Source organism: Giraffa tippelskirchi, chromosome 14, assembly GCF_054371585.1.
Source record: "Giraffa tippelskirchi isolate mGirTip1 chromosome 14, T2T-mGirTip1v1.2.pri, whole genome shotgun sequence".
Lineage (NCBI taxonomy): Eukaryota > Metazoa > Chordata > Mammalia > Artiodactyla > Giraffidae > Giraffa > Giraffa tippelskirchi.
In genome coordinates this window covers 55453486-55477937 of record NC_137288.1, presented here as the reverse complement: position 1 = coordinate 55477937, position 24452 = coordinate 55453486, and the positions used below count along the sequence as shown (strand labels likewise).

The window sequence follows — 24452 nt, the reverse complement described above, 5'->3', positions numbered from 1 at the left end:
ACGCGCGCGCTATGACGCCACTTCCGGAGAGCGCGGGTCGCTTGGCCCGGAATCCCGAATCCCGAATCCCGGCGTGCCGCGCGCGGCGTGCGGAGGGTGACGGCTCGAAGGGACGCAAGGACCTGGTTGGAGGGACGGCGTGGCGGGCGGGTGGGAGGCTGGTCGCCTGAGCCCGCGGCTTCCGGCGGCCAGACCCATGTTCTGCTGTTCGCTCTGAGGAGTGACGCGGAGGGGTCTCCGAGCGGCTCCTCCGGGCTGCGCGGCGGCCTGAGGTCTTGAGGTAACGGGGGTCGAGGCCTCTGGGGGCGGGGCGGTCGGCGGGGCCTCCTCAGCGTGGTGCGCGGCGCGAGCGCCCCTGGGCGGACAGAGGTCACCCCGCCCTTCTCAGTGGCCCGGTGTCCTGCTAACCCTGTCCATGGGGCGGTTTTCCAGCCTTTGGTCTGCCCTTCTTCGGACGCCGGCCGGAAGGGGCCGGGAGCCCCCGAGCTCGGACTTGCCTCGGAAGCACGCGGCGTCCTGCTTCTCGCTCCCTCGCGGGTCGCTCCTTGCCGCAGTACTTGGAAGTTCCAGCCAGACCTCCCTCGAGAGGGCCGTGCTCGGTCAGCCTCTGGAGGAGCGGGACAGCCCATACATGTTTTTGAGAAACGCCTCAGTGATAGTACCTGTTGGCTGGACTTTAGTATGGGATGGTTGGGGAGTCAACTCATTTGGTTCATCCTTCCCTCCCAAATTTCCACCGGAGTGTTGCATGTTCCTGCTTTCCACCCTCTACGCTAGGGTCAAAACTGTGCCTGTGGACTAAGATGGTTGACGCGTTGCACCTCAACCTCTCCCACTGAGATGGTGTAAAGACGTGATCAGAAATATGTCTTCTATTCTTCGTTACCAAACTTGAACCCTTTAAAAGCAGCTGTGGAAATAGGTGTGCTGGCCTGCATACCTGTCAGTAGGCGCAGTTACAGCAGCCAGTAGACTTCGCTTAGGGGAAAGCAAGCAGTGTCTGCAGCATGTACTTTAGAATCCAGTCACTTCTAAATTGTGGGCTTTAACCTTTCTGAGGTTGTTGACTCTTTATAAACTTTGGCCCAAGAACGAAGCCTGTTTTTAACAAATAAGGATGAGCCATCAATTTGAGCGGAGAAGGCAATGGCACCCCACTCCAGTACTCTTTTCCCTGGAAAATCCCATGGACGGAGGAGCCTGGTAGGCTTCAGTCCATGGGGTCACTAAGAGTCGGACACGACTGGGCGACTTCACTTTCACTCTTCCCTTTCATGCACTGGAGAAGGAAATAGCAACCCATTCCAGTATTCTTGCCTGGAGAATCCCAGGGACGGCGGAGCCTGGTGGGCTGCCGTCTATGGGGTCGCACCGAGTCGGACACGATTGAAGCGACTTAGCAGCAGCAGCAGCGGCATCAATTTGAGATGACTGTACTTGTGGTTTTTTTATTATATGCAGTGAGCTAAGTTGAGAATTAACTTCAGCTCATTTTTTTTAAGTTGATTGTTTTTATTACTGTAGTGATGCATGCAACTTTTAGATCATTACTGTCCTCATATCACAAGATTACTTTGAGCATGTTTGTAAATACTCCATGCATAAAAAATAAACAGTGATCCTTCCAGGAAAGTTTAAGCATCAAACCTAAAACTTCAACTAAACATCTTGTTTATTTTTCTAAACATCAGTTAGTGGCCTGCCACCGCTGACATCTGTAAAAAATCACTATGACAAACAAAATGTGTCTTTTCTTGCCTGGAGAACTCCGTGGATGGAGGAACCTGGCCTACACTCAAAGGAGTCACAAAGAATCGGACACGACTGAGCAACTAACACTTTCACTTTTTCACTTACACTGTGATTTAGAAGTACTTGTTACTTTTCACAACACATTGGGGAAATAGGTTTTTCCACATGGCATATTCTTATTTTGATCCTTATTTTTATAGTAGATTTTTTGCTCTCCACCTAAAGCAAAGGTATAGTGCTGCAGATTGTGCTATCTACATATCCATGCATTTAGAACTGGCTAATAGCATATTTAAAAGCAGAGACATTACTTTGCCAACAAAGGTCCGTCTAGTCAAGGCTATGGTTTTTCCAGTGGTCATGTATGGATATGAGAGTTGGACGGTGAAGAAAGCTGAGTGCCGAAGAATTGATGCTTTTGAGTTGTGGTATTGGAGAAGACTCTTGAGAGTCCCTTGGACTGCAAGGAGATCCAACCAGTCCATCCTAAAGGAGATCAGTCCTGGGTGTTCATTGGAAGGACTGATGTTGAAGCTGAAACTCCAATACTTTGGCCACCTCATGCGAAGAGTTGACTCGTTTGAAAAGACCCTAATGCTGGGAAGGATTGGGGGCAGGAGGAGAAGGGGATGACAGAGGATGAGATGGTTGGATGGCATCACCGACTTGATGTACATGGGTTTGGGTAAACTCCGGGAGTTGGTGATGGACAGGGAGGCCTGACGTGCTGTGATTCATGGGGTCACAAAGAGTTGGACACGACTGAGCTACTGAACTGAACTGAATTACATATCCATATTTGCTGGTTCTGATGCTAAAGTTTCTTAAGAGTTGCTACTGTAATTTTACAGAAAATGAGTCTAATTTTGACTTAAGAAATTTTCTCATTAGATTAAAAGCCTCCTAACTATATTACCCAGACTCCACTATGAATTGTTGTGCGTAAGATATATAGGGGCCTACCTGGTGGCTCAGATGATAAAGAATCTGCCTGCAATGCAGGAGACTTGAGTTCAATTCCTGGGTTGGGAAGATCCCCCTGGAGAAGGCAATGGCTACCCACTCCAGTATTCCTGCCTGGAGAATTCCATGGACAGAGGAGCCTGGCAGGCTACAGTTCATGGGGTCTCAAAGAGTCGGACACAACTGAGCGACTTTCACTTTTTACCCTAAGGTGAAGGGCTCTGTATTTATGGGATAAAGAATAAAGAAGTAGGGCACTCTGAGATGGGGCAGGGGTTGGGGGGGCAGTGTAGAGAAAGGTGACTGGAAAGTGATGTAAGGCAGGTTATAGGTGAAATGAATTTAATGATTACCCGTTGGTTTCAAGAACAGGAAGAACTCTTGAGGATAGTAGAGATGGAGGGAGTAAATTATTGTTTAGTCACTAAGTCATGTCTGACTCCTTTGTGACCCCATGGATTGCAGCCCACCAGGCTTCTCTATCCATGGGATTTCCCAGGCAAGAATACTGGAATGGGCTGCCATTTCCTACTCCAGGGAGGGAGTAAATGAGCTAGATAAAAATTAAGTTACCATTGATGTTATTTTTCCCCACTATTGCCTGAGTAATAACTGGTTTTCTGGAACTTGAATTAAAATAGTAATAGCTGATAGTCTAGTAGTACCTTTTAGTACCTTTATATATTTGAATTCATTTTTAACTCTTACATGATCCAGTGGGATAGTTGTTACGATTATTTTGTTTTATAGATGAGTGGTAAGTAACTTGCCCAAGGTCATGCAGCTGAGAAGTATTAGTGGGCTAGGTTTTGAATCCAGGCAGCCTGACTCCAGAGACCATGGTCTGTGCATGCTCAGTCGTGTTCCACTCTTTGCAACCCTATGGACTGAAACCCACCAGGCTCCTCTGTTCATGGGATTCTCCAGGCAAGAATACTGGAGTGGATTGCCATTTCCTTCTCCAGGGGATCTTCCAGACCCAGGGATGGAACCAGGGTCTCTTGCAACTCCTGCCTTGGCAGGCAGATTCTTTTATCACTGAGCCACGTGGAAAGCCCAGAGACTGTACTGTGCTAATAATGAAACAGTGCCTGTTTAAGGCCAGACTCAGAACTGGAAGTTAACTTGCACATAGTAGATTTTCGGAAAATGTTTTGATACTTCTTACTGCTTGGGTTATTATATTCAGAGAGAAAATAGCTGGATAGATGTTGTCTTGCTAGCATGTGAACTCTAGCAAGACAGGGATCATCATTTTGTTCAGTGATTTAACCCAGGTGCCTTGAACAGTGCCTGGCACATAGTGGGATGGTTATGGATGAATGAATCACCTAGAAAGATTTTTCAAAATCTCAATTTTTTTGAAAGGACATACATGATTTATTTCAACCCATTTATAAGATTTCTTTATGTGCTGTTTTGATTATTTGGTCCATACACCCAGACTGGTTTGGAATTCTCCTGTTTTGTATTAAAAAGTATTAGACTTTTGCCCCTTGAGAGAAAAATGAAGTGGTAATTTGTAAGTTTTCTGGTCAAAGGCAAGCAACAAACTCCATAGATACCATCCCTTAAAGTGAGGCACTCAGAGATGTGTAATTTTAAGGTGTCATTTCTATTGGAGGGTTGAGGATCACATTTTTTGAAACATAAAAATTGTTTTTAAAATGTAGATACAATGTTATAGTTTCCCAGGAATGATACTATTCTTGGAGGTAGGAAAAAGAGGTGGTTGTGGAAGGTGTGTTTCTCTGAACAGTTTTGGAAGAACTGTTCATTCCTCCAGTTGACTCAACCAAAGTGTCCCTACTGAAATTTTACTGCCTTTTTTTGAGCACATAAGATATCATTGTTTAAAAGGTTTTTACTATAGTAGAAAGTAAAGATTTGATTGAGAAATCTATAAGCTTGTATATGTGATGAGTAGCTTTGTCAGCTAGACCTGGCTATGGATGGCTTCCCTGGTGGCTCATTAGTAAAGAACCTGCCTGCTAAGGCAGGTAGATGTGGCTTTGATCTGTGGGTCAGGAAGATCCCCTGGAGAAGGAAATGGCAAGCCAGTATTCTTGCCTGGAAAAATCCCATGAACAGAGAAGCCTAGTGGTCTGTAGTCCATGGGGTCACAGAGAGTTGGACAGGACTGAGCAACTGTAACAACAACAGATCTGGCTATCAGTTCAGTTCAGTCTCTCAGTCATTTCCGACTCTGTGACCCCATGGACTGCAGCACACCAGGCCTCCCTGTCCATCACCAACTCCCAGAGTTTACCTAAACCCATGTCCATTGAGTCGGTAATGCCATCCAACCATCTCATCCTCTGTCATCCCCTTCTCCTCCTGCCTTTGATCTTGCCCAGCATCAGGGTCTTTTCCAATGAGTGAGTTCTTCCCACTAGGTGGCCACAGTATTGGAGTTTCAGCTTCAGCATCAGTCCTTCCAATGAATATTCAGGACTGATTTCCTTTAGGATTGACTGGTTGGATCTCCTTGCAGTCCAAGGGACTCTTAAGAGTCTTCTCCAAGACCACAGTTCAAAAGCATAGTTATTTAACCAAACACTAATCTAGGTGTTATTTCGATGGTATTTGAAAATCTGTTAACATCTGTAATCAACTGTCTTTAAGTAAAGGAGATTACCCTCCATAATGTGGGTGGACCTCATTCAGTCTAAATTGCAAACTGAGGCATCTCAAGAAGAAGAAAAAAATCTCAAGACTGTGGCATCAGTTCTTGTCTGAGTTTCCAGCCTGCAAATCTACCGTACACATATCAAATGTGTAGCCTCCACAATTGTGTGAGCCAGTTCCTTAACATAAACATATATCTATTTAAACAACCTTATAATAGATACCCAATAGATAGAAATATTTATCTAGATAGAGATAAGCCAAAAGATAGGTGTTAAGTCGCTTCAGTCATGTCCGACTCTGTGTGACCCTATGGACTGTAGCCTACCAGGTTTCTCTGTCCATGGGATTCTCCAGGCAAGAATACTGGAGTGGGTTGCTGTTTCCTCCTTCAGGGGACCTTCCCAGCCCAGGGATTGAACCTGCATGTCTATGTCTCCTGCATTGGCAGGCAGGTTCTTTACCACTAGCACCACCTGGGAAGCCCTATAGAGATGGGTAGATATAGATAAACATCTGTGTTTTTTCCTGTTGCTTCAGTATCTCTGGAGAACCCTTCTGATTCATATTTTGGTACTAAGAGTGGTTCTAAAGGAACAGAATTGTGAGGATGAATTTTCTGAATTGGTTATGGTGTTCCTGGAATTGGTGCTCTAATCTGATTAGATTTAAAAGCACTCTTGACTATTTTCAGTGGTAAAGAGGGCACTGTAGCCCATGATGTGATGTGACAATAGAGATATGCAAGATATTACCACTGGATACCACTACTTGGATACTTAACAAAAGACCAGGTTCTAGATGACCGTGTATTTGAAGATTTAAAGCATTTTTGCCAAATAAGTATAATGAGACAGATTGGTTGGTCTGTTTTCAGAGAAGGGGGATATGGAGAGTGATGAATTCAGGTCTTGAAATTCCCTCAAGTCCAGTCTAAGAGATAATTGTACAGAATTATGATCCCAAAACATTACAGCCCAGCTCTTTTACTTCCAGATCTGATTTTCCTGTTATATTACACTTCTTTGTAGAATGAGAGAAGCCCTACAGATACCACTTTTGTAGCAATAAAACAGCCCCGAAGCCTTACCCTTCATGATATCTGCTGCAGTGGTTTACTGTGTCATATTTAAATGATGTGTTTTAATGAAATTTAAAAATTGTGGTATATTAGAACTATACACCTTAACATTAATTTCTGTGGATTTGGTAACAGCGTCTGTCTTTTAACTTCCTAATAGTTAACAATTTATGTTTAAGTGGATTGGTTTACAATGGAAATCTATGTATAATCTAATTTTTTTTTAATCTAGTGTCTGTAGAAGCTGAGGTCCATCAATCTCCATTCTTCAAAATGCAATGGAATGTACCAAAGACTGTATTGCAACTGGCACATAGGACGTGCATGGAACCACCTAAAGCCGGTCTTTTGGGACACTGTCAAAACATAAAGGGACCATTACTTTTGTACACCTCGGAATCCAGGGTGGTTGTGGTACAGGGCCCTCAGAAACGGTGGCTCCACTTACCCACTGCCCAGTGTGTTGCAAAGGAAAGGAAGCCATTCACTGCTGTTCCATCCCAACCAGGGGTCTTTCACCATAAACAGTGGGAGCAGGATATCTTATCCAAGAGAGTTCTGTCATCCAGTGCCACATCCTCAGGACCTCCCTCCGAAAAAAAGGAAGAACCTGATCCGTTACAAGACAGATCTATTAGTCTTTATCAACGATTTAAGAAAACATTTAGACAATATGGAAAAGTTTTGATTCCAGTGCATCTAGTAACTTCTGCTGTTTGGTTTGGAACATTTTACTATGCAGCCATAAAGTAAGTTTTTGCTTGATTGAGCATGTTTTATGAGAATGTTAATTATACTAATGAAAGCCTTTAAGTAGTTTTTTAAATGCTTTAATGTCTTCAACTGATAGAGGATGACTGTTTTTCATAGCTGTTTTCCACATTTTAATAACAATAGCTAACGTTTACTTACTATGTACAGCAGATATTATACTAAAATTTTTATAACTGTATCATCTTATTTAATTCTCATAGCAACCATATGGAGTAGGTAATGTAATTATTCCCATCTTGTTAAGGAGAGAGCAGATTAAACAAGAATAAGTCAAAATAACTTAGTTTTTCCCCAAAATAACTCAGTCTGATTTCAAATCTTAATCACTGTGCTCATGTCCCATCAGCATCTAGGATAGCACAGAAATAAAATAACCGATTCCAGAAATTTGACAGCACCATAAGTTAGCTTTGTACTTAAATAAGATATTGCTAAAAGTGCTAATCACTGTGAAAAGAACTTATTTTGCCACCTGTATGATTTTGGTTGGGTATGATTTTGGTTGGAAATTAGTAAGATTTTTAGAAAGCTTGACTTGTATCTGTCGTAGACACAAAAATGAACAAGTTATAGACTTATACCTTAATGTTACATCTGATGAATGTCAAGGTAAGGTCTTTTGTTCTAATCAGAAGTTGATTTGTTGTGCACGTAAAAATTAGAATTTCTCAATAAATACTGTTCCTTTCTTTTAAAGTGAGTTGTGTTATTCACACTGTTTTAGGAGCAGGAGTTTCACATACAACCAGCTTCCCTATGATTTCCAGTTTGTTTCTGCCACCAGCAGAACTGGGTGTGCCAGTGTGTGCCTGTTCCCTGAGTGCTGTGTGGCTTTTCTTGCTGTGGCCTGGCTGTGACCAAGTGGGCAGCATGCTCATCATCCTGCAGGCGATGAAAAGACTGCTGATTTTCAGTTTTCGGTTACATTTAATGTTTGATAGATATTAAGTATTATAACGCTCACTTGTTGGAAAGAGCTTATGGTTTACTAAATTGAAAGATGATGGAATGGAAACTATTCTTAGGAAACACAAGTCTAGAAATGTTTTTTTGCCAATGTTCTAAAAAGGATGGTTTTTAACCTGTGATTGATGCTATTTTGTTTCTTTTTGTATCTTTTTCTGCATTGTTCTTGTTACTCAGTTACTTCCTTCTTCATTATGTATCATTTTCTTTAAGAATTGTTCCTTTCTTTGCAGAGATTTTGTATCTGCATTTTATGGAGTTATCTTTTTGTTTATTAATGACATTTTCTGGACATGTGTAATATAGAAATCTTTAGAACTGCCCTTAGTTTTTTTTTTTTTTTATTAGTTTATTTTCTATTTTTTAACTTTACAATATTGTATTTGTTTTGCCATACATTGACATGAATCCACCATGGGTGTACATGTTTTCCCCTTCCAGAACGCCCCTTCCACCTCCTTCCCCATCCCATCCCTCCGGGTCATCTCAGTGCACCAGCCCCGAGCACCCTGTATCATGCGTTGAACCCGGACTGGCGATTCGTTTCACATATGATAATTTACATGCTTCAGTGCCCTTTTCCCATATCATCCCACCCTCGCCCTCTCCCATAGAGTCCATAATACTGTTCTATTTATCTGTGTCTCTTTTGATGTCTCACATACAGGGTTATCTTTACCAATTGACTAAATACCATATATATGTGTTAGTATACTGTATTGGTGTTTTTCTTTCTGGCTTACTTCACTCTGTATAATAGGCTCCAGTTTCATCCACCTCATTAGAACTGATTCAAATGTATTCTTTTTAATGGCTGAGTAATATTCCATTGTGTGTATATACCACAGCTTCCTTATCCATTCATCTGCTGATGGGCATCTAGGCTGCTTCCATGTCCTGGCTATTATAAACAGTGTTGTGATGAACACTGGGGTACACGTGTCTCTTTCAATTCTGGTTTCCTCAGTGTATACGCCCAGCAGTGGGATTGCTGGGTCATATGGCAGTAGAACTGCCCTTAGTTTTTTAATGGAGCCTAAAATTGTGTACCATTTTGCATAAAGATTTCATAGACATTCATTTCTTCTATTTAAATAGATGGCTTTCTACATACCAAATTTTCTTTTTGGAGCCATTGAGGATTTTTCTGATTTGGTTTTGTGACTGATGAGTTTCTTCCTTGTTTCTTTTGCCTTCCCTGCTGCTGCTGCTAAGTCGCTTCAGTTGTGTCCGACTCTGTGCGACCCCATAGACACAGCCCACCAGGCTCCCCTGTCCCTGGGATTTTCCAGGCCTTCCCTAGGTTGCTTTTAATAAGCATTCAGCCTCCTGACCTGAGGGGGAGAAAGCTAAGTTTTTAATTAGTTGAATATGAGATTCTTATTTGGACTATTAAGAGTACTTTTTTTCTGTTTATTTTTCCTTGCCTTCAGTAAAGGAGTTCTATAACCAAAAAATTAGAACCTCAAATAATCTAGTGATGTTAATTAATTGGGCTTCAAAGTCCTATCCCTTATCCACCACCACTTACCTTTGGCTTTCTGTCAGCATGGAAATTTGGTTGCCAGACCCAGCTCTATTGCCCAGCCATGACTGCTGGTCCAGTTCTGTTACAGCATCACATAGCTCAGTTATATTAGGTAGGATGTGTTGCTTTCCAGAACAATCCCTAATGTTTTTGTTAGATCCTTAACACTTGGAGAAATTAAAAGTCAGTTTGTTCTAAGGGAAGTCATACTTAGAATATTAATGTATGTTTGAATGGCAGTAAATCTTATCTTTGACTGTGAGATGATTTTATTGTAATGTTGGAGTTGTGTTACATACAGGTTTTCTATTCAACCAACTAGATGCTGGGTTTATCTGATTTGATTTTAGCTGGGAAAAGTTCTCTGATCTCCTAGTATTATATAGTGAGATCAGAGAGGGACAACTTTTCCCAGTTAACCAAATTAATTTTTAATGTTAAAAATAAAGTAGGAGATTACAACCACTATAATAATAATGAATCCAGGCTGCTCCCTTTCTTTATTATAAAGAGCAAGAGTACTTGTACAGAGGAGTAACCTGTGGACCAGACCTTAACCACAAGTCAGACTCATATCAGTGATAGGACTGACGGATCCTGGGGCTCCTGCTATGATGCTCTGATGGCACAGAATCAGCTCTGCAGCTTTCTTGTCAGAAAACATTTACCCCAAATCTAATCATGAGGAAACAGACGAATCCAAGTTTGCAGGGGTAGGGTGGGGGGGCTGTTCTACCACATGATTAGCCCAGGAGCTTCAAAAGTCTTAGTGTCAAAAAAAGACATCCTGCTTTCCTCCTCAACAGAATATGCTGGGTAGCACTTCTGGAGAAAAACTGGAAAACATGGAGAAGATAGTGACAAGGGACACGGGACAATACAGGGAATTTTAACATTAAATAATGTACTGTTGTATTTACCTATATACTATTCTATATGTTAAGTTTCCTGTGATGACTGTGCTTATGAAGGAGAAGGAGAAGCAGTGATTTAGGGCTCAAAGCTGAATGTCTGCAAAACTATTGGGTTGGCCAGAAAGTTTGTTTGGGTTTTTCTGCAATGTTTTGGAAACATTTGGCCAACCCAGTATGGATAGTGAGGGAGAGAGCAGGAGAGCACAAATATGTCAGCGTGGCAAACTCGACACTCAGGGAAACTAAAAAGCAATTAGGGTTTACCAGCTAGATTAGAGACTATATCTGCCTTTTCTCCCTCCCTCCAAAAATTTCTTGCAGTTTATGATAATTGCTTCTTCAGGTGCCTTTTGAGCCTTATAGTAGAAGCATCTTTTTGGAATCATTGAAGTTTTCATCAAACCCATAGACTTATTTATTTGCATAATAACACAGTAAGTGATGTTATAATATCCCTTGCTTTTATGGTAATAGTATAGTTTGACATGTAATTTCAGAGGTAAAAATATTAGGTCTTAAAAGTTTGAGTTGGATCATTCTAAGGAACTACAGATTCCAAGATCAGGTGAATGATTCTGATCCTTTTTTCTCAGGTTACCTAGTGTTGTTAATTTTGCTCTGATAAATGATTGTTTTTCTCAGTGTGCTAATGAGGGGTGTCCATGAGCAGAAGCTGTGAACAGTGTGATGCTGGTATTCATGCACGTTGTTCCTTTAGAGTGAAGTTAGAGTGTGCTTTGTGATGCAGAATTGACTTTTAAACAAAATTTGGTTTTGATGTTTTCAGGTAATCTTTTGAAAATAATTACCCCCAAAAGTTTATATACATATAAATTACTTTCTGTTTCTTTCTTAGAGGAGTGAATGTCGTTCCTTTTCTAGAACTTATTGGGTTACCTGACAGTATAGTGAACATTCTGAAAAATTCCCAGACTGGAAATGCACTAACAGCATATGCCCTGTTTAAGGTAGGTACTGCTGTGGGTGGATGGCTCCTCACACTGAACCTCCATAACACTCCCTGCCTGTTCCCAGGCTTACCTTTATAACTTAGTGTATTTCATCTCTTACATGTCTAATGACTAAAAGTAAAGTATAAATTTTTTAAGGGTAAAGAAAATGATGGCTTAGGAAGAAGTGCCCTAAGAATAGGTAGGTTGTTCACAGCCTGCTGTACTGAGACACATATGAGACTTCCGAGTTTCTAGCAAGCAGGTCATCTCTGACATTTCTCCTATTGACAGTACATTAATTTTCCTTATTCAGTGATCCATATGCCACCTGACATATTAGTGAAATTTAGCATTTATTTTACTGTTTATAATAGTTCATCTTCCTAAAAAGTAAAATAGTAAAGTTTAAATCAAATTGATTTATGTGATAAACCTTAGACTTAGTTGTTGACGTTACATATGTTTCATTTGTTCATTGTCTTTACAACTGTTGTCTAGATTCAGACAATGACATCTTTGTAAATAGTTTTTATACTTGTGGTTATTTTGGAAGACTCATTGTAAATTGTGGAGTTTAGCTATATTAATGAATTTTTCTAAATTGACAAAAAATTATGAGGTTCTTCATAGCTTTATTCTAGGAAACCAGGTAGAAAACATTGGGAAACTAGATGTTAATTTATCTTTGTTATAAAAATACTTAGAATTATGGGTTTATAGTAGTACTTTAATCCTCATTAAAGTCCTCTGAAATACTAGATTTCTTCTTGTATGATAATTTTGACTAGAGGCCTAAAGCTTAATTGCTGAGTTTTTCAACATTAAAACTTATTAAATTCATAAATTATCAATTTATGAATTTTCAGTTTGTGTAGTTTAACCTTAATAAATCCAGCTGTCCTGATCCTGATGGTTTTAGACCATTTCCCTAATTATAGCTGTTTCTTATCCCATGCTCTCATATCAGTCTATGTGTTTCTTCTTTTCTGAACGTCTGTTGTCTTGGCTCATGAGTGCCTAGGAATTCAGAGTTCTGTCTTCTTCCTCTGCGTTTCCACTGTGCTAGTGCTGTGCTCTGAAGGAACATCAGTGCTCAGTGCCTGTTGGTCTGATTAGAATTGAGACACGAGGCTGGCACGCAGGTGGGCTGATGTCAGCAATGGCTCTACTCACGTTCCTCTGGGAGGAGGGAGGTGTAAATTGTCCACTTGGATGTTTCCTGTAACCTGACTTCTCAGGTAGAACAGCAGATAGGGAGGTTGCCTCAGAATGTGATACAGCTTCTGCTGTTACAGTTCTCCCTTTGAACTAATTAGCCTACTAGTTAGTTCGGGACTGACTAACCTCTGGTCGGTTGACCTGTACTTGTCTCCTACATGTATGCCATTTTACCATTTGTTCGCCTCACGAAGTTCCTGGTTGGGATTCCAGACTCAGTGTGGACTGTAATGATAAAGTATCATAAAGCCTGGAAAAGTTAAAGAAAAGAGATTTACAAGTGAAACTAAACTCCATGAAGAACAAACATTTGGCTCGTGTTTGCCCCTCAGTTTGGTGTGTGCAGATTGACAGGGTTTCTGAGAATGGAAATGCATATGCCTTTGTTGTCGGAGGGTCCTGAGCCCTCACTGATTTCCAGGGCTCCTATCCCCCAGGTTCATTAGCATGTGGGTACAAACTTTGGTGCTGCTACTGTGTATGTTCTCTGATCCTAGGTCAGTGTCTAGGTGACAAATACTTATGGAATGTTAGGAGGGAAAACCATATAGCATGTAACTATGTTAGCCTTGTGAAGCAATAAAGTAATTGGTAGTTATTACCAAGAGTTTTAATTTCACACTGTTTTTGCTTATGTGTGCTCAATAGTGTCTGACTCTTTGCGACCCCATGGACTGTGTGGCCTGCCAGGCACCTCTGTCCATGGGGTTGTCTCAGCAAGAATACTGGAGTGGGTTGCCATTTCCTCCTCCAGGAGATCTTCCTGATACAGAGATGTGGAACATGCGTCACCTGCATTGCAGGCGGAGTCTTTACCACTAAGCCGGCCAATTTTTGCGTAAGATGGTAGTTATAATCAGTACTAAACTGTCTCATTTTCCTGCAGATTGCAACGCCTGCGCGGTACACTGTAACCCTGGGGGGGACCTCCTTCACTGTGAAGTATCTGCGTAGCCGGGGCTACATGTCGACACCACCCCCCATGAAGGAGTACCTGCAAGACAAGATGGAGGAAACAAAGGAGCTCCTCACAGAGAAGATGGAGGAGACAAAGGACAGACTCACTGAAAAACTGCAAGAAACCAAAGGAAAGGTTTCTCTTAAGAAAAAAGTGGAATAGGGTGCCTTATATACCAGGTTTTAGACAGTTCTTGCACTTGAACCTTTGGAGACTATGGACAGAGGTACATGCTGTAGATTTTGTTGTTGTTAGCAGCCTAAATATGGCAGTTCTCTTGAGTTAAAGAACTGAGATAACTTTAGACATTACTAGAAAAATTAGTTTTTTTAAAAGAAAAAATGAACCCAGTATAAGAATTTCATGGCAGTAGCAGCATTAAGCAATGGTCTGTGTCTTCAGTCATCCTTGCTTTGGATTTAGTTGCAGCTGCTGACTCCTTGAATAGCTGGTCTGGCTGTAAGCAGATTTAACACTGGATTTTCATCTTTATTATTCACTGAGGCTTTAACTGTGTTCAATGCTCAATGTGGAGACAAAGGATTATCATCAGAACTGCCTGTGAATAAGAGGATATGTAGTCCTGCTGTGAAGACTATATAATGGTTACATACCAGTTAAAATGTAGACTTCAAATGAAGAAAGCTGAATGAAAGTTGAGTCATATATATGTAAATAAGATATATGGTTACATGTAAATGAAAAATTGACCCTTTAAAAATGGCTTTTACCTGAAGCTTGTCATAATCAAATTTTTAAGCAAATCTGTGTGGCCATAGCACTTTGTCACCCAGCACATAAAACTCTTGTTATTCCTACATCATGTCCTCTCCAGCTGATCTCTCAGAGGAAAAGAGAAATCATTATACCTGAAGTTTATAGTGGGGATCAAATGCCCACAGCAGTGCCTGGAGCTTGTGTTCTCAGGAGTGCAGTTTTGGGAGGGTGGGACCTTCCTGTCCCTGCCGTCTGGTCTCCACCTGCCAGAGTCGGGCTTGATTCCATGATGGAGTATCATTTAAGATTGTAAATGCTGTTTGCTCCTTGCACTGAAACATTCTTACTTGAACATTTTACTTAATTTTTTTAAAATAGCAAAGCTATCATTAAGACCAGCTTGAAATGAAATTCAGTCATGGTCAGATGTGACAGTTGTCACATCTGAGAGAGGGTGATTGCTTTTGCTCTGCCTGCCTTTACGCCAGTTCTAACCTTAGAATTGAAAGTGGGAATGGCCTCTTTCTAACTTGTCTGTTGTGAGTGATCTGATTCTGTAAGAGGATGCCAGAGGGATTGCCAGAAATAGTCCCACAGGCATCACCGTCACTTTGTGTGCCAAAGTAGCCAAATTTAGAAAATATTTTTAAGGGAAAAAATGTTTACATTTAATATGTCTCACATTTGATATGTCTCGTGTTGGATATGCTGTGGTGACTCTTTTCTTGGTGGGGGAGGGCAGAGTATGAAGGGGCAGAACTCACTCTGCCACACACAGGGTTCATCAGGCAGGATGGTTTATCTGCTAATGCAGATCAGATGTGTAATTCCAAATTGACAGCCCTTTTTCAAATCCAGAAACAGTGAATCTGTTTTAACTTATTAAATAATTCACATCTTGTGAATGTTAAATACTGAGATACATATTAACAAATTTGTTTATTTTTAGTCACTGAGACTGCCTGGTTTAAAATCATGGGTTAAATGAAACTTTCTTTTTACTTTTCACATTGTGTAGGGCATGTTTTCCAATGAGGATAAACCCTGGGTCTAAGAAGCACTAGTAATTCTGCGTTCCCACCTTTGGTTCAGTCCATTTGAGATCTGCTGCCATCCAGTTTCTTAACTCTTGTTGTTTGTTCAATTACAGAAAGTGAGAAGCTGGGGAGTGCTTTGAAATTCTCTAGTAAAGTGTTCTCTGATGGTGTAAGAAGTTCTTCTGTCATATTTGGTATCAGGAATACTTGATCTTGTCAAACACTGCTGCTCTCATCTTGCCAACCTAGTCCTTAAGGGAAGCTACAGAGCCGAAAGGGGGACCCCTGGAGTGTCTATGTGGAGTGTTTATAGCAGGCCAGTAGCACATAGTGGGCAGTGAGTTAAATTATCCAGTGTATGTGTGGTAAGTATCATGACCCATTTCATTTACAATAAGCCTTAAACTTGCTGTGTCTGCTGTGTGCATCAGTTTTTAAGTAGGATTGCTGACAAGGTAAAGAGGGAGTCATGGCTGAAACTTAATGTCTACAAAATGGAAAAAAGCTCAAATTAACAGTTGAAACGAAAAATAGATTAGGTTAAAAAAGAGAGAGACCATTCAAGAAAAATAGCAAAACCAACCTTTTAAAGTATCAAATTTTTTTTTTTACTGAATCAACATTTTGCATATAGCAGGGTGCTGTTTGCAGCTTCCAACAAAGGGAAAAAAAAGTACATGTATTAAGGTCACCTTCCTGCCACTAGTGAAAATAATAAGACTATGCCTTCAAATATAGTCTTTAGTTTTAGAATCTACCTTCTGTTTATTTATGGACAGAAGATGTTACTGTAGTCCTTTATGCTCCAGTAAGATATAGAGCTATTGGCTGTCTTATTTCAGTGGTATTAGGAGGTAATTCCAGGAATTTTACAAAGATCTTAACAATTTGGGTAGAAGAGGTATTTAAAGAAAAGAGACAAGTCGTATATTAGATACATCTAGGGATGGGGGAGCCTGGTGGGCTGCCGCCTATGGGGTCGCACAGAGTCGGACACGACTGAAGCGACTTAGCAGCAGCAGCTCTTTCAAAGCAAAATGTCAAAACACTATAATGAAAGATCTTTAACTGTGATGTCTTAAGTAACAGTTTGTTGTGCAAGTGTCATAGAGAGTCAAAGTGTCTGTTCCAAGGCCACTGTGAGTGGATCGCTGAAGGTTCTGGAGGTTTCTCTCGAGCACACCATTTTTTTTTTTCTTTTAAAAGATGTCTCCTGAAGGTGCAGTGAGAGGGCTGCCTGAGTTGCTAGTCCTTAGCAGTTGGCAGCTCTGCTGTTTCACAAATGATGCAATGAACAGAAGTCAGTCCAAGAGAGCCAGAGACTGGGGGGTGGGGGTGGGTCTGGGGTCCAGTGCAGCCCCCAAAGTGGAGTGGGATCTCCCCACGTATGGGGAGGAGTGGGGGACGGAGCGCATTGCCCGCCAAGGAGGGAGGTGTTGGGCTCTGTCACATCTTGTGCTGAGTGTAACCTGAGCGGAAAATGGCAGGTCCAAACCTTGGCATTTCCTTCCCTGGCCGGGCAGCAAGCAGTACCTGGGCTTTGGAGAACCCATGTGGGGTTCCTTGGCCTCCAGTGCTTCAGCTCCAGCCCGACGGACAGCTCCTGGGCCCCCAGCAGCTTCCCAGCCTCTTGTCTGCTTTCGGCCTGGGACTTTTGTAATCTTCAGAGTCTTCCAAAGCATAGCCAGCAGGGCTGCAGGAAGGGGTCCCACAGGCCCCCGATGATGGAGATCAGCATCCTGCCTGCTGTCCTCCAGCACAGGCTCTCGTTCCTCAGGGCTATGCAGAGCCCTGCTGCCTCGATGGACACCAGTGGGCCCACTCTGACCATCTCCTGCCACCTCTGGAGCAGCTCGAGGTAATCTGCACCCACACCTTAGACCCAGCCAACCAGGCAACCTCACATAGAAATGGATTTACTGAACCCAGTCCAGTAGGAATCAAGCCCAACTGTGAGCAAAGTTTATATATTGGTCTTACTTCACTGAGGGTTATAAGTTTGGGGAATAGTCTTTAAATTTTCTTAAATAACTGCTCAGTAAGAGATTATAAAATGTATTCAATAGCATAAAGTGGTTTGTCAGTGACTATTTGCTATTTTAAGAGAAAGAAATCCTTTCCTTACAGCTAATTTCCTCCTCATAGTTTTCTAATCCCCTTTCCAAAATAATCTAAAAAACTATTTCAGAATCTGAAATGAGTGTTATAGAAGCTCCTTGGCAGTCTAGTGATTAAGACTCTGTGCTTTCACTGCCATGGCCCAGGTTTAACCCCTGGTCAGGGAACGAAGATCCCGCAAGCCACATGGTGTGACCAAAACAAAAATGAGTTTATAACTAGAGTTTTGGGCCCAGGCAGTTATTTAAATGGTATTTAAAGATTTCATTTTCCAGAGTTCATGTACTAATGTATAGAAATGCAAAAATATATTAATTTTTTATATTAATTTTTTCCCCTGCAATCAAGCTAAACTCAGTTATACACACTTCAGTATTCTTGCTTGGAGAAGTCTATGGACAGAGGAGTCTGGTGGGCCACAGTCCATGGGTTGCAAAAAGTTGGACACGACTGAACGACTAACATTTACACTTCACTTTTGGTGGATTGTATGAGGTTTTTTACATTCTCAATCATGTGATCTGTGAATCTATGTCCTTACTTGGAGCTTAGAGGTATCATTCTCATCTCTCAGTGAAGGAATCTTGAATTCCTTTTGCTCCATCATCACGAACTGAAAACTTCTGATACAAACGACCTCAGCCTCTGAGGGCATCTGCTGAACAGTTCCTGTTTCATTCATGTTTTCTGCTGAGTTGATTCCAGTTTGTGACAGTGTCCAGAAGCCTGAAGTGACACCTGTCAGGTGACAGTCCCTGAATGTTCTGTGTAGAAACCAGAACTGTATGATGTGATCTGCCAAAACCAGAACTGTATGATGTGATCTGCCAGTGTTGTTTATAGCAGAATATAATGATTTCTGAAAAGTAAGAATAAGAACCAAACGGGATGGTTATGTGGGAAGCATAAGAAACATTTCTGAGACAATTTTTTAAGTACTTATGGTCCCCACCACCCCTGGCCAACATATATTGTGAAAGATTTTCTGTAAAAAACAAAACAAAACAGGAGACACGTGTATCACTGATTATTTTTAATGATTTTAAGCTGCAGTTCAACCACAGCATTAAAAAAAGAAAGGGCTGATTTCATAACACAGCACTAGAGCATCATCGTCCTTTAAGGATTGCGGTTACAGACCTTGGGTCTAGGAACTGTATCATCGCTCAGTTAGAGAGGCAGGCACAAAACAGCTGGAAATCTTTCTCTGTGTATGACTGGGAATTATGTTGAACAGTAAGCACAAATGGCTGTTTAAAAAAGACTTCATAACTTGGGATTATCATAGGTCATGTGAACCTATGATATTGAACCTATGACTATTGAAAAGTTCAGATACAGCTGTACTTGTCATTATAAAGCAGCCTAGTGAAAGTGAACTAAATGCTATTAATAGTATTACACATATTTAAAAATAGCTTTTGTATCAGAAAATGTGATTTTTGAAAGCCATGAAATGAAGAATAGTAATACAGCAGCAAGCACATTAAAATGAACCAACATCATTAACAGTAAAGTTTAAGCCTCGATTAGTCCTGTAGAAAGGAAGCCATGCTGTGTACCAGGTTTAGTGCTTTGGACATCCTGCTCAGCGTCCTCCCAAAGGTGGAGCCTTGGGGTGGCAGGGTGGTTCTGACAGGGAGGAGCCTCCACCCTTGGCTTGAACCACCAGGACCCTGCTGCTAGCAGTGAGTAGACAGTAGGGTCTGTGGCTGCAGAAAACACAGACCCTCATCATCTTGTGGCCCCTGAAAAGCATAGCTGAAGGACTGACCTCTGGTCTGTTAGCATCAAGAGCTACAGAGGCACTTTCAGTTTAAGGAGAGTCAGTACTTATTTTGTGGACAAGAGTATGATTCCGTCGTGCTTTTCAAATCAGAACACACACTGCAGAACAAATAAAAAACTAGAGTTAACATCCTCTGATGACAGAATAAACTGGAAGTATGGATCAGAGGGGCAGAATTTCACCAATGACCTCCACAGACAGAACTCGGAAGGAGGCCCACAGCCACAGTTTCATCAGTGGTTTTAGTGAATGTTGTCATTTCTTTCTTTTTTGACTATTAGAAGATAAACACAAAGGTCACTGTCAGAATCGCCAGAGCTGGAAGTAGATGCTTTCTCAGGGGGAATGACGTGGTCCCTGGTCATTGGCAAAGCCTAGTTTGGTTCTGGGGTAGTTATCACCAGGAGACATCAAAGGGAAGGGATATAAGACTACTCAGCTGGCTGACTGCCAGTCTGCTCATTATAACCCGTAACAGACATTTTTCTGAGAATGGGGTCTTCTCAAGTGGACTGGTTTGTCCAGAGTTATTTTTCTGCAAACACTGCTCATTCAACGGTTCACAGCTTCCATTTGTCAAAAAGGCACAGAGAGACAAATGGTCACAAATGCATCTAGATTGCACAATCCTTGCTGCAGGCCACTGTGCTCACTCTGACCTAAGTTTTGCAAAGTTTTGCAATTTTAATGAAAAGTGCATTCCTCACTGGGTCTCCCTCTTCATTCTACAATGTAAGATAGAATATGTTTTCATAAAGCAAGTTGAAAAATCAGCATTTTTTGCTGACTATAATACTGGTCCAACTGAACTCGAAGGGGTTAAAAATAAGCATCTGGTGGCCACAGAAGGCTATAGAATTTTAAAAACTTATTTCTTAAAAAGTGTTTTCACAACAAAGATGCAACTCTGATTGCTGTACATAGGCTGCACTTGCTTGTTCACACTTATTTCCCTTGTGTTATAATATCGATACTTAATAAGAAAATAAATGACATAGACTTTAATCTGTATGCATCCACTTGCAGATTTCCTTACAAAAGAGGACAAAGCACATAGGCATTCATAAGTTCTATCCCATTTCTGTTAAATCTGGTACCTGTACATTATATTGCAGTACCAACGTTTTTGTTCCACCCATTGGGTAGGATATGTGAATAATATAAAGTTATATATACAGCACCTTACAAAATGAATACATGGCAGACACTGAAAGCACCATTATGAGTGAGGCATGACGACGCATCGGCTGAAGTTAGAACATGTGGCACTTCAGTCACTCAAAAATTGCTGCACTCTGAGCTCTGTGGAAGGATATGGATCTTCATCACCTGCATCTCTGGACAGCTCTCACCCAGCACCGCGTACACTGAGGACAGCACTGCTCACAAGGCCTCCCTGAGCCAACCCAAAGGCAGTAGCAGCAAATGACCGTCTAACCCTGGCTGTGAATACAGACCCAAGATGCAGCACTTGGGGAATAAAATATCCTAAGCTGAGATCCTGGTTTCTAAGGAATCTGCGCAAGGTAGGTGAGCCGCTGGGACGCTTTCATGGTTGGGGTGAGAGCAGGTGTTTCATCTGCCTTTGTTGGGCCCCTTTAGACACAGTGTCCTCACACTGGGGGGGACTTGCCAATGCATCTCCACTTCACCAAAGCCATGCTAACCAAGGCAACCATGCAGAAGGGGAGCCTGGTCCCTGCTCTCCCACCAAGAAGTGGGGAGCAGGGGTCTGTCACTGCAAGACCACACACCCAGCAACAGTATCCTTCCCAGTATTTCCTTCATCGACACTGCTGAGCTTTGGAAATTTTAAGAAAAATGCAGGGTAGCAGGGTACACCAACGTGTTGTCATTCTAAGCAGCAGACCTCAAGTAGCAGCCTCAGCACCACAGACACAAGGCTTGGTGAGCAGCCCCCAGCTGCCACGTCTCAGCCAGGCTGACACACACATAAGCCTTGTGGCCAGCAGCGGACGGAAGCTGCTTTGGAGGGGCATACAGCCCCAGCCAGTGTCTGCAGGGACACCCTCGCCAGAGAGCAGGTGGAGGTGAGGCCCGGGCCTGCCTGACAGGATGCAGCCTCTGGCTCTGAGGAAGGCAGAGACTGGAATGGATTCTGCCAGGTCCGAGCGCTTCTGAAAAGTGTTGGCCTTGGAGCCCTTCTTCTTAAGATGATAAAATACAGGTAAAGAGCAGTAACTCGAAATTGGAGACGTGCTTATCTAAGCACAAATCCCTGTGCTAGGGTGAAAGGCCCGCAGTTTCCTGCTGCCCCCTTCCTACTAGCCCCTGTCCTCCTCTCCCAGCTGCAGTTAGTGGATTTAAGTGTCTTCAGGACAAACCTGCCTGTGTTTTGCATGTTTTCCTCTGATGTTTGGGCCATGTATCCAAGTGTATTTGTGGTGTGGAGGACAGAGTAGGCCTGTCAAGCTTTTTAAACACTGAAATTTGGTCACAGAAGAACTTTGTAAATGCGTGGCTTGTTTAGCAAAATCTCTTGTAGGAAAGGACAACCTCAGTGTCTGAGGAACACCAGGCTTCCTGAAAAAGTCAACAGATGCGTGAATCTTCCTGTAGGTGGGCCTGCTCGAGGCTCACACCCAGGGTGTTGCTGAAGACGGTGGAGCCCAGCTTCCACTCACTGCTCCCTGGTCACCTGAGTCTCTGGCGTCTAACAAGGACCCTCAGGCCCCACTGACTAGGCTGCAGCTTCAGAGCCATGTCTCCTTTCCATGCTAGGCCACACAACCTTCGAGAGAGTAGAGACCTAAATCACCTTCTCCTTGTATGGAAGGGAGACTGACCTAATTCAATTTAGGACCTCAGCTTTTAAACTAATTCATTACAGAGGCCGAGCCTCAGAGACCATTCAAGTCATGCTTTGAATAGTTAAAAGGTGCGGACATCTTTAACTATTTACATTAGAGGCAGTTATCTAATAGGGTGGCTGAAAGAGAGCAACCTCTGTTTTAAAGGACAATTAAAGTTATTTGAATTAAATAATTGTTTTGCCAGTACCGTGGACAGATGCCAGATGTTCAGGTACTTGCAGAAATTTACCAATTTCTGAGCATAACTCACCATTTTGAGCTAGAACCATAGACTGGGCTCACCCACTCCCAAAAGTGCTGGTGAAGTTTGGAATGACGACACTTTCAGCCAACCTCCTCGTTCTGCACCTGGGAGGATGCCTGACTGACAATCTGCCGCAGACGAGGAGGACAGGCACTTCCCCATATTTACCGCCAACTCGAGGTGAAGCCTCCGTCAAACAAGCATAAGCTCGTGGTCAAGGCCGTCTGACCTCGTAGGGGGATGGAGGGGTCCTCTGGTCAGGGCCCCCAGAGCTCTGTCCTAGAGCTCCCACTGTGGCCCTCAGCAGGCACACTGCCCAACAGGATCTGAAGCATGAGTGACAACTGCTGACCATTTTCTCCTTCTAAGAGAGACCAACTACTTGTGTGGATGTCACTGTGAAATGGATGAGAATTCCAATCCTCCAGACAAAACTCAGGACTTACCAGCCAAGAGGGGCCAGCGGCACAAGGGCACCTCGCCAACCACACCCAAGATGACAACACTCGAAACTGAGTGGACACTCGGACCTGCAGGTCAGAGACCCTGCGAGTCCAGGTGGGGGCTGCACAGAAGCCCCCACCTGGGTGCAGGAAAGGCAGATGCTCTGCAGAAGGAAGTTAACTGTGTCAGGTGAGAACGAACGGTACAAGATCTAAGGTTAGTCTTCTAGTTGAGTTTAGCTGCAGGTTGTGCTTTTCATTTTCACCCAAGGCTCTGAGTCACTCCCTGCCCAGTTCTGGTCTCCAGGAGAGGCTGAGTGACCCAGGAGCATGGCTGGTTCTGAGCCCTGTGTCTCTCCCAGGCGCTGGTTCCCATATGGGGCCATGTGAGTCCCTTCCTCAACCCAAGAGTTTCTACACACAGAGAACCCGCAGCCAGCGTTGGGCAACACCGGGGCAAGCGGGCACATGGGAGTCACTGCCGAGTCACTGATCAGCCATCCAGGCCTGAACTCAACTATCCAGGGAAAGAGAGACCACAGGAAACACTGAAATCACATGTTTCAACAGTATAAAAATAACCACCTTTCATTTTGAACAATTTATTGCATAAAATAGTGTATTATCTGAGTATATTTCATGCTACAGTGAAAAAAAAAATCAATTACTGCAGAAACTGCACTGCTGGAGGACTAAGGCAGCACTGTATGATGTGTGAATGCAGGCGTAAAACACACAGCCTGAGGCTGGAGGGATTCGACCCACCAGGGATGCGGGAGTTTCCTCTGCTCCATCCAGTCTGCAGGTGCCTTGGTGATGCATGCCCTGTGATAACTCCCTTCACAAGTGAAAGTTAGCAGTATGTTAGGCTACCTCCCAAACATCCTTTCCTGCACAGTTATGGGGGGAACATTATTGTGGGGCCTAATGATGCACAGGTGAGAAAACAACATACAGGACTTCACATAAAGCTTCCTCATGTTAAACAATGAAGATAGTGCAATTTTGAAAAACACAGCATCACAACACAGATTTAACTCCTTGCATTCATCTGACTTCACTTTATACCTTGGCACACAAAGCAGGAATTTGGAATCATATTTTTAAAACAAAAGTTCCACAGTTCGGGGGGAAAGCAAACTAGCAAGCCTTCCCCATAATGTATAACATTTTCCTCTGTATTCAGTTAATTGTAAAACAGGCATTCTGGCCTCTGCTTTCACAGTTAAGTCAAACGCCTCGTGGGTTTTATTTCATGGTGTCTTCAAAGCACCTTGTGTGTTCTCATGCCCACACTTCACCAAAACCAGCCCTGTCCCATCTCTGCTGCAGATGAATACTGTTGTGGCCAGACTGGAGGTTTGCACTATTCCCTTCTGCGTGTGGCTCCCCTGAAAAGAATTGTTCTGTTTTACTGAATTCTGCTGTGCTGCGACTCTCCCATTTCTTTTCTCACATCAGGTGTGCTCACAGGTCAGACGCACTCCCTGGGCTTCCTGTCCGTGCCCTGGATGGGCAGCTCCGTGCTCCGGGGC

At 42.7% G+C, this 24452-nt stretch overlaps 2 protein-coding genes across 2 annotated transcripts in view; one reads left to right on the top strand and one right to left on the bottom strand.

Moving 5' to 3' along the window:
• Positions 1-82: 82 nt before the first annotated feature.
• Positions 83-15662, top strand: MIMS1 (mitochondrial inner membrane scaffold 1). Its single transcript, XM_081561782.1, has 4 exons — positions 83-280; positions 6657-7173; positions 11463-11574; positions 13664-15662. Exons 2-4 carry the CDS (start codon positions 6698-6700, stop codon positions 13895-13897), a joined length of 822 nt encoding a protein of 273 aa, XP_081417908.1. The 5' UTR covers positions 83-280; positions 6657-6697; the 3' UTR covers positions 13898-15662.
• An 8633-nt stretch (positions 15663-24295) lies between these two features.
• Positions 24296-24452, bottom strand: part of LDLRAD4 (low density lipoprotein receptor class A domain containing 4) — a 153685-nt gene continuing 153528 nt past the window's right edge. Inside the window, 1 exon segment of the mRNA XM_081561781.1 lies at positions 24296-24450. Coding sequence (XP_081417907.1) covers positions 24392-24450 — 59 coding nt within the window. The 3' untranslated portion in view covers positions 24296-24391.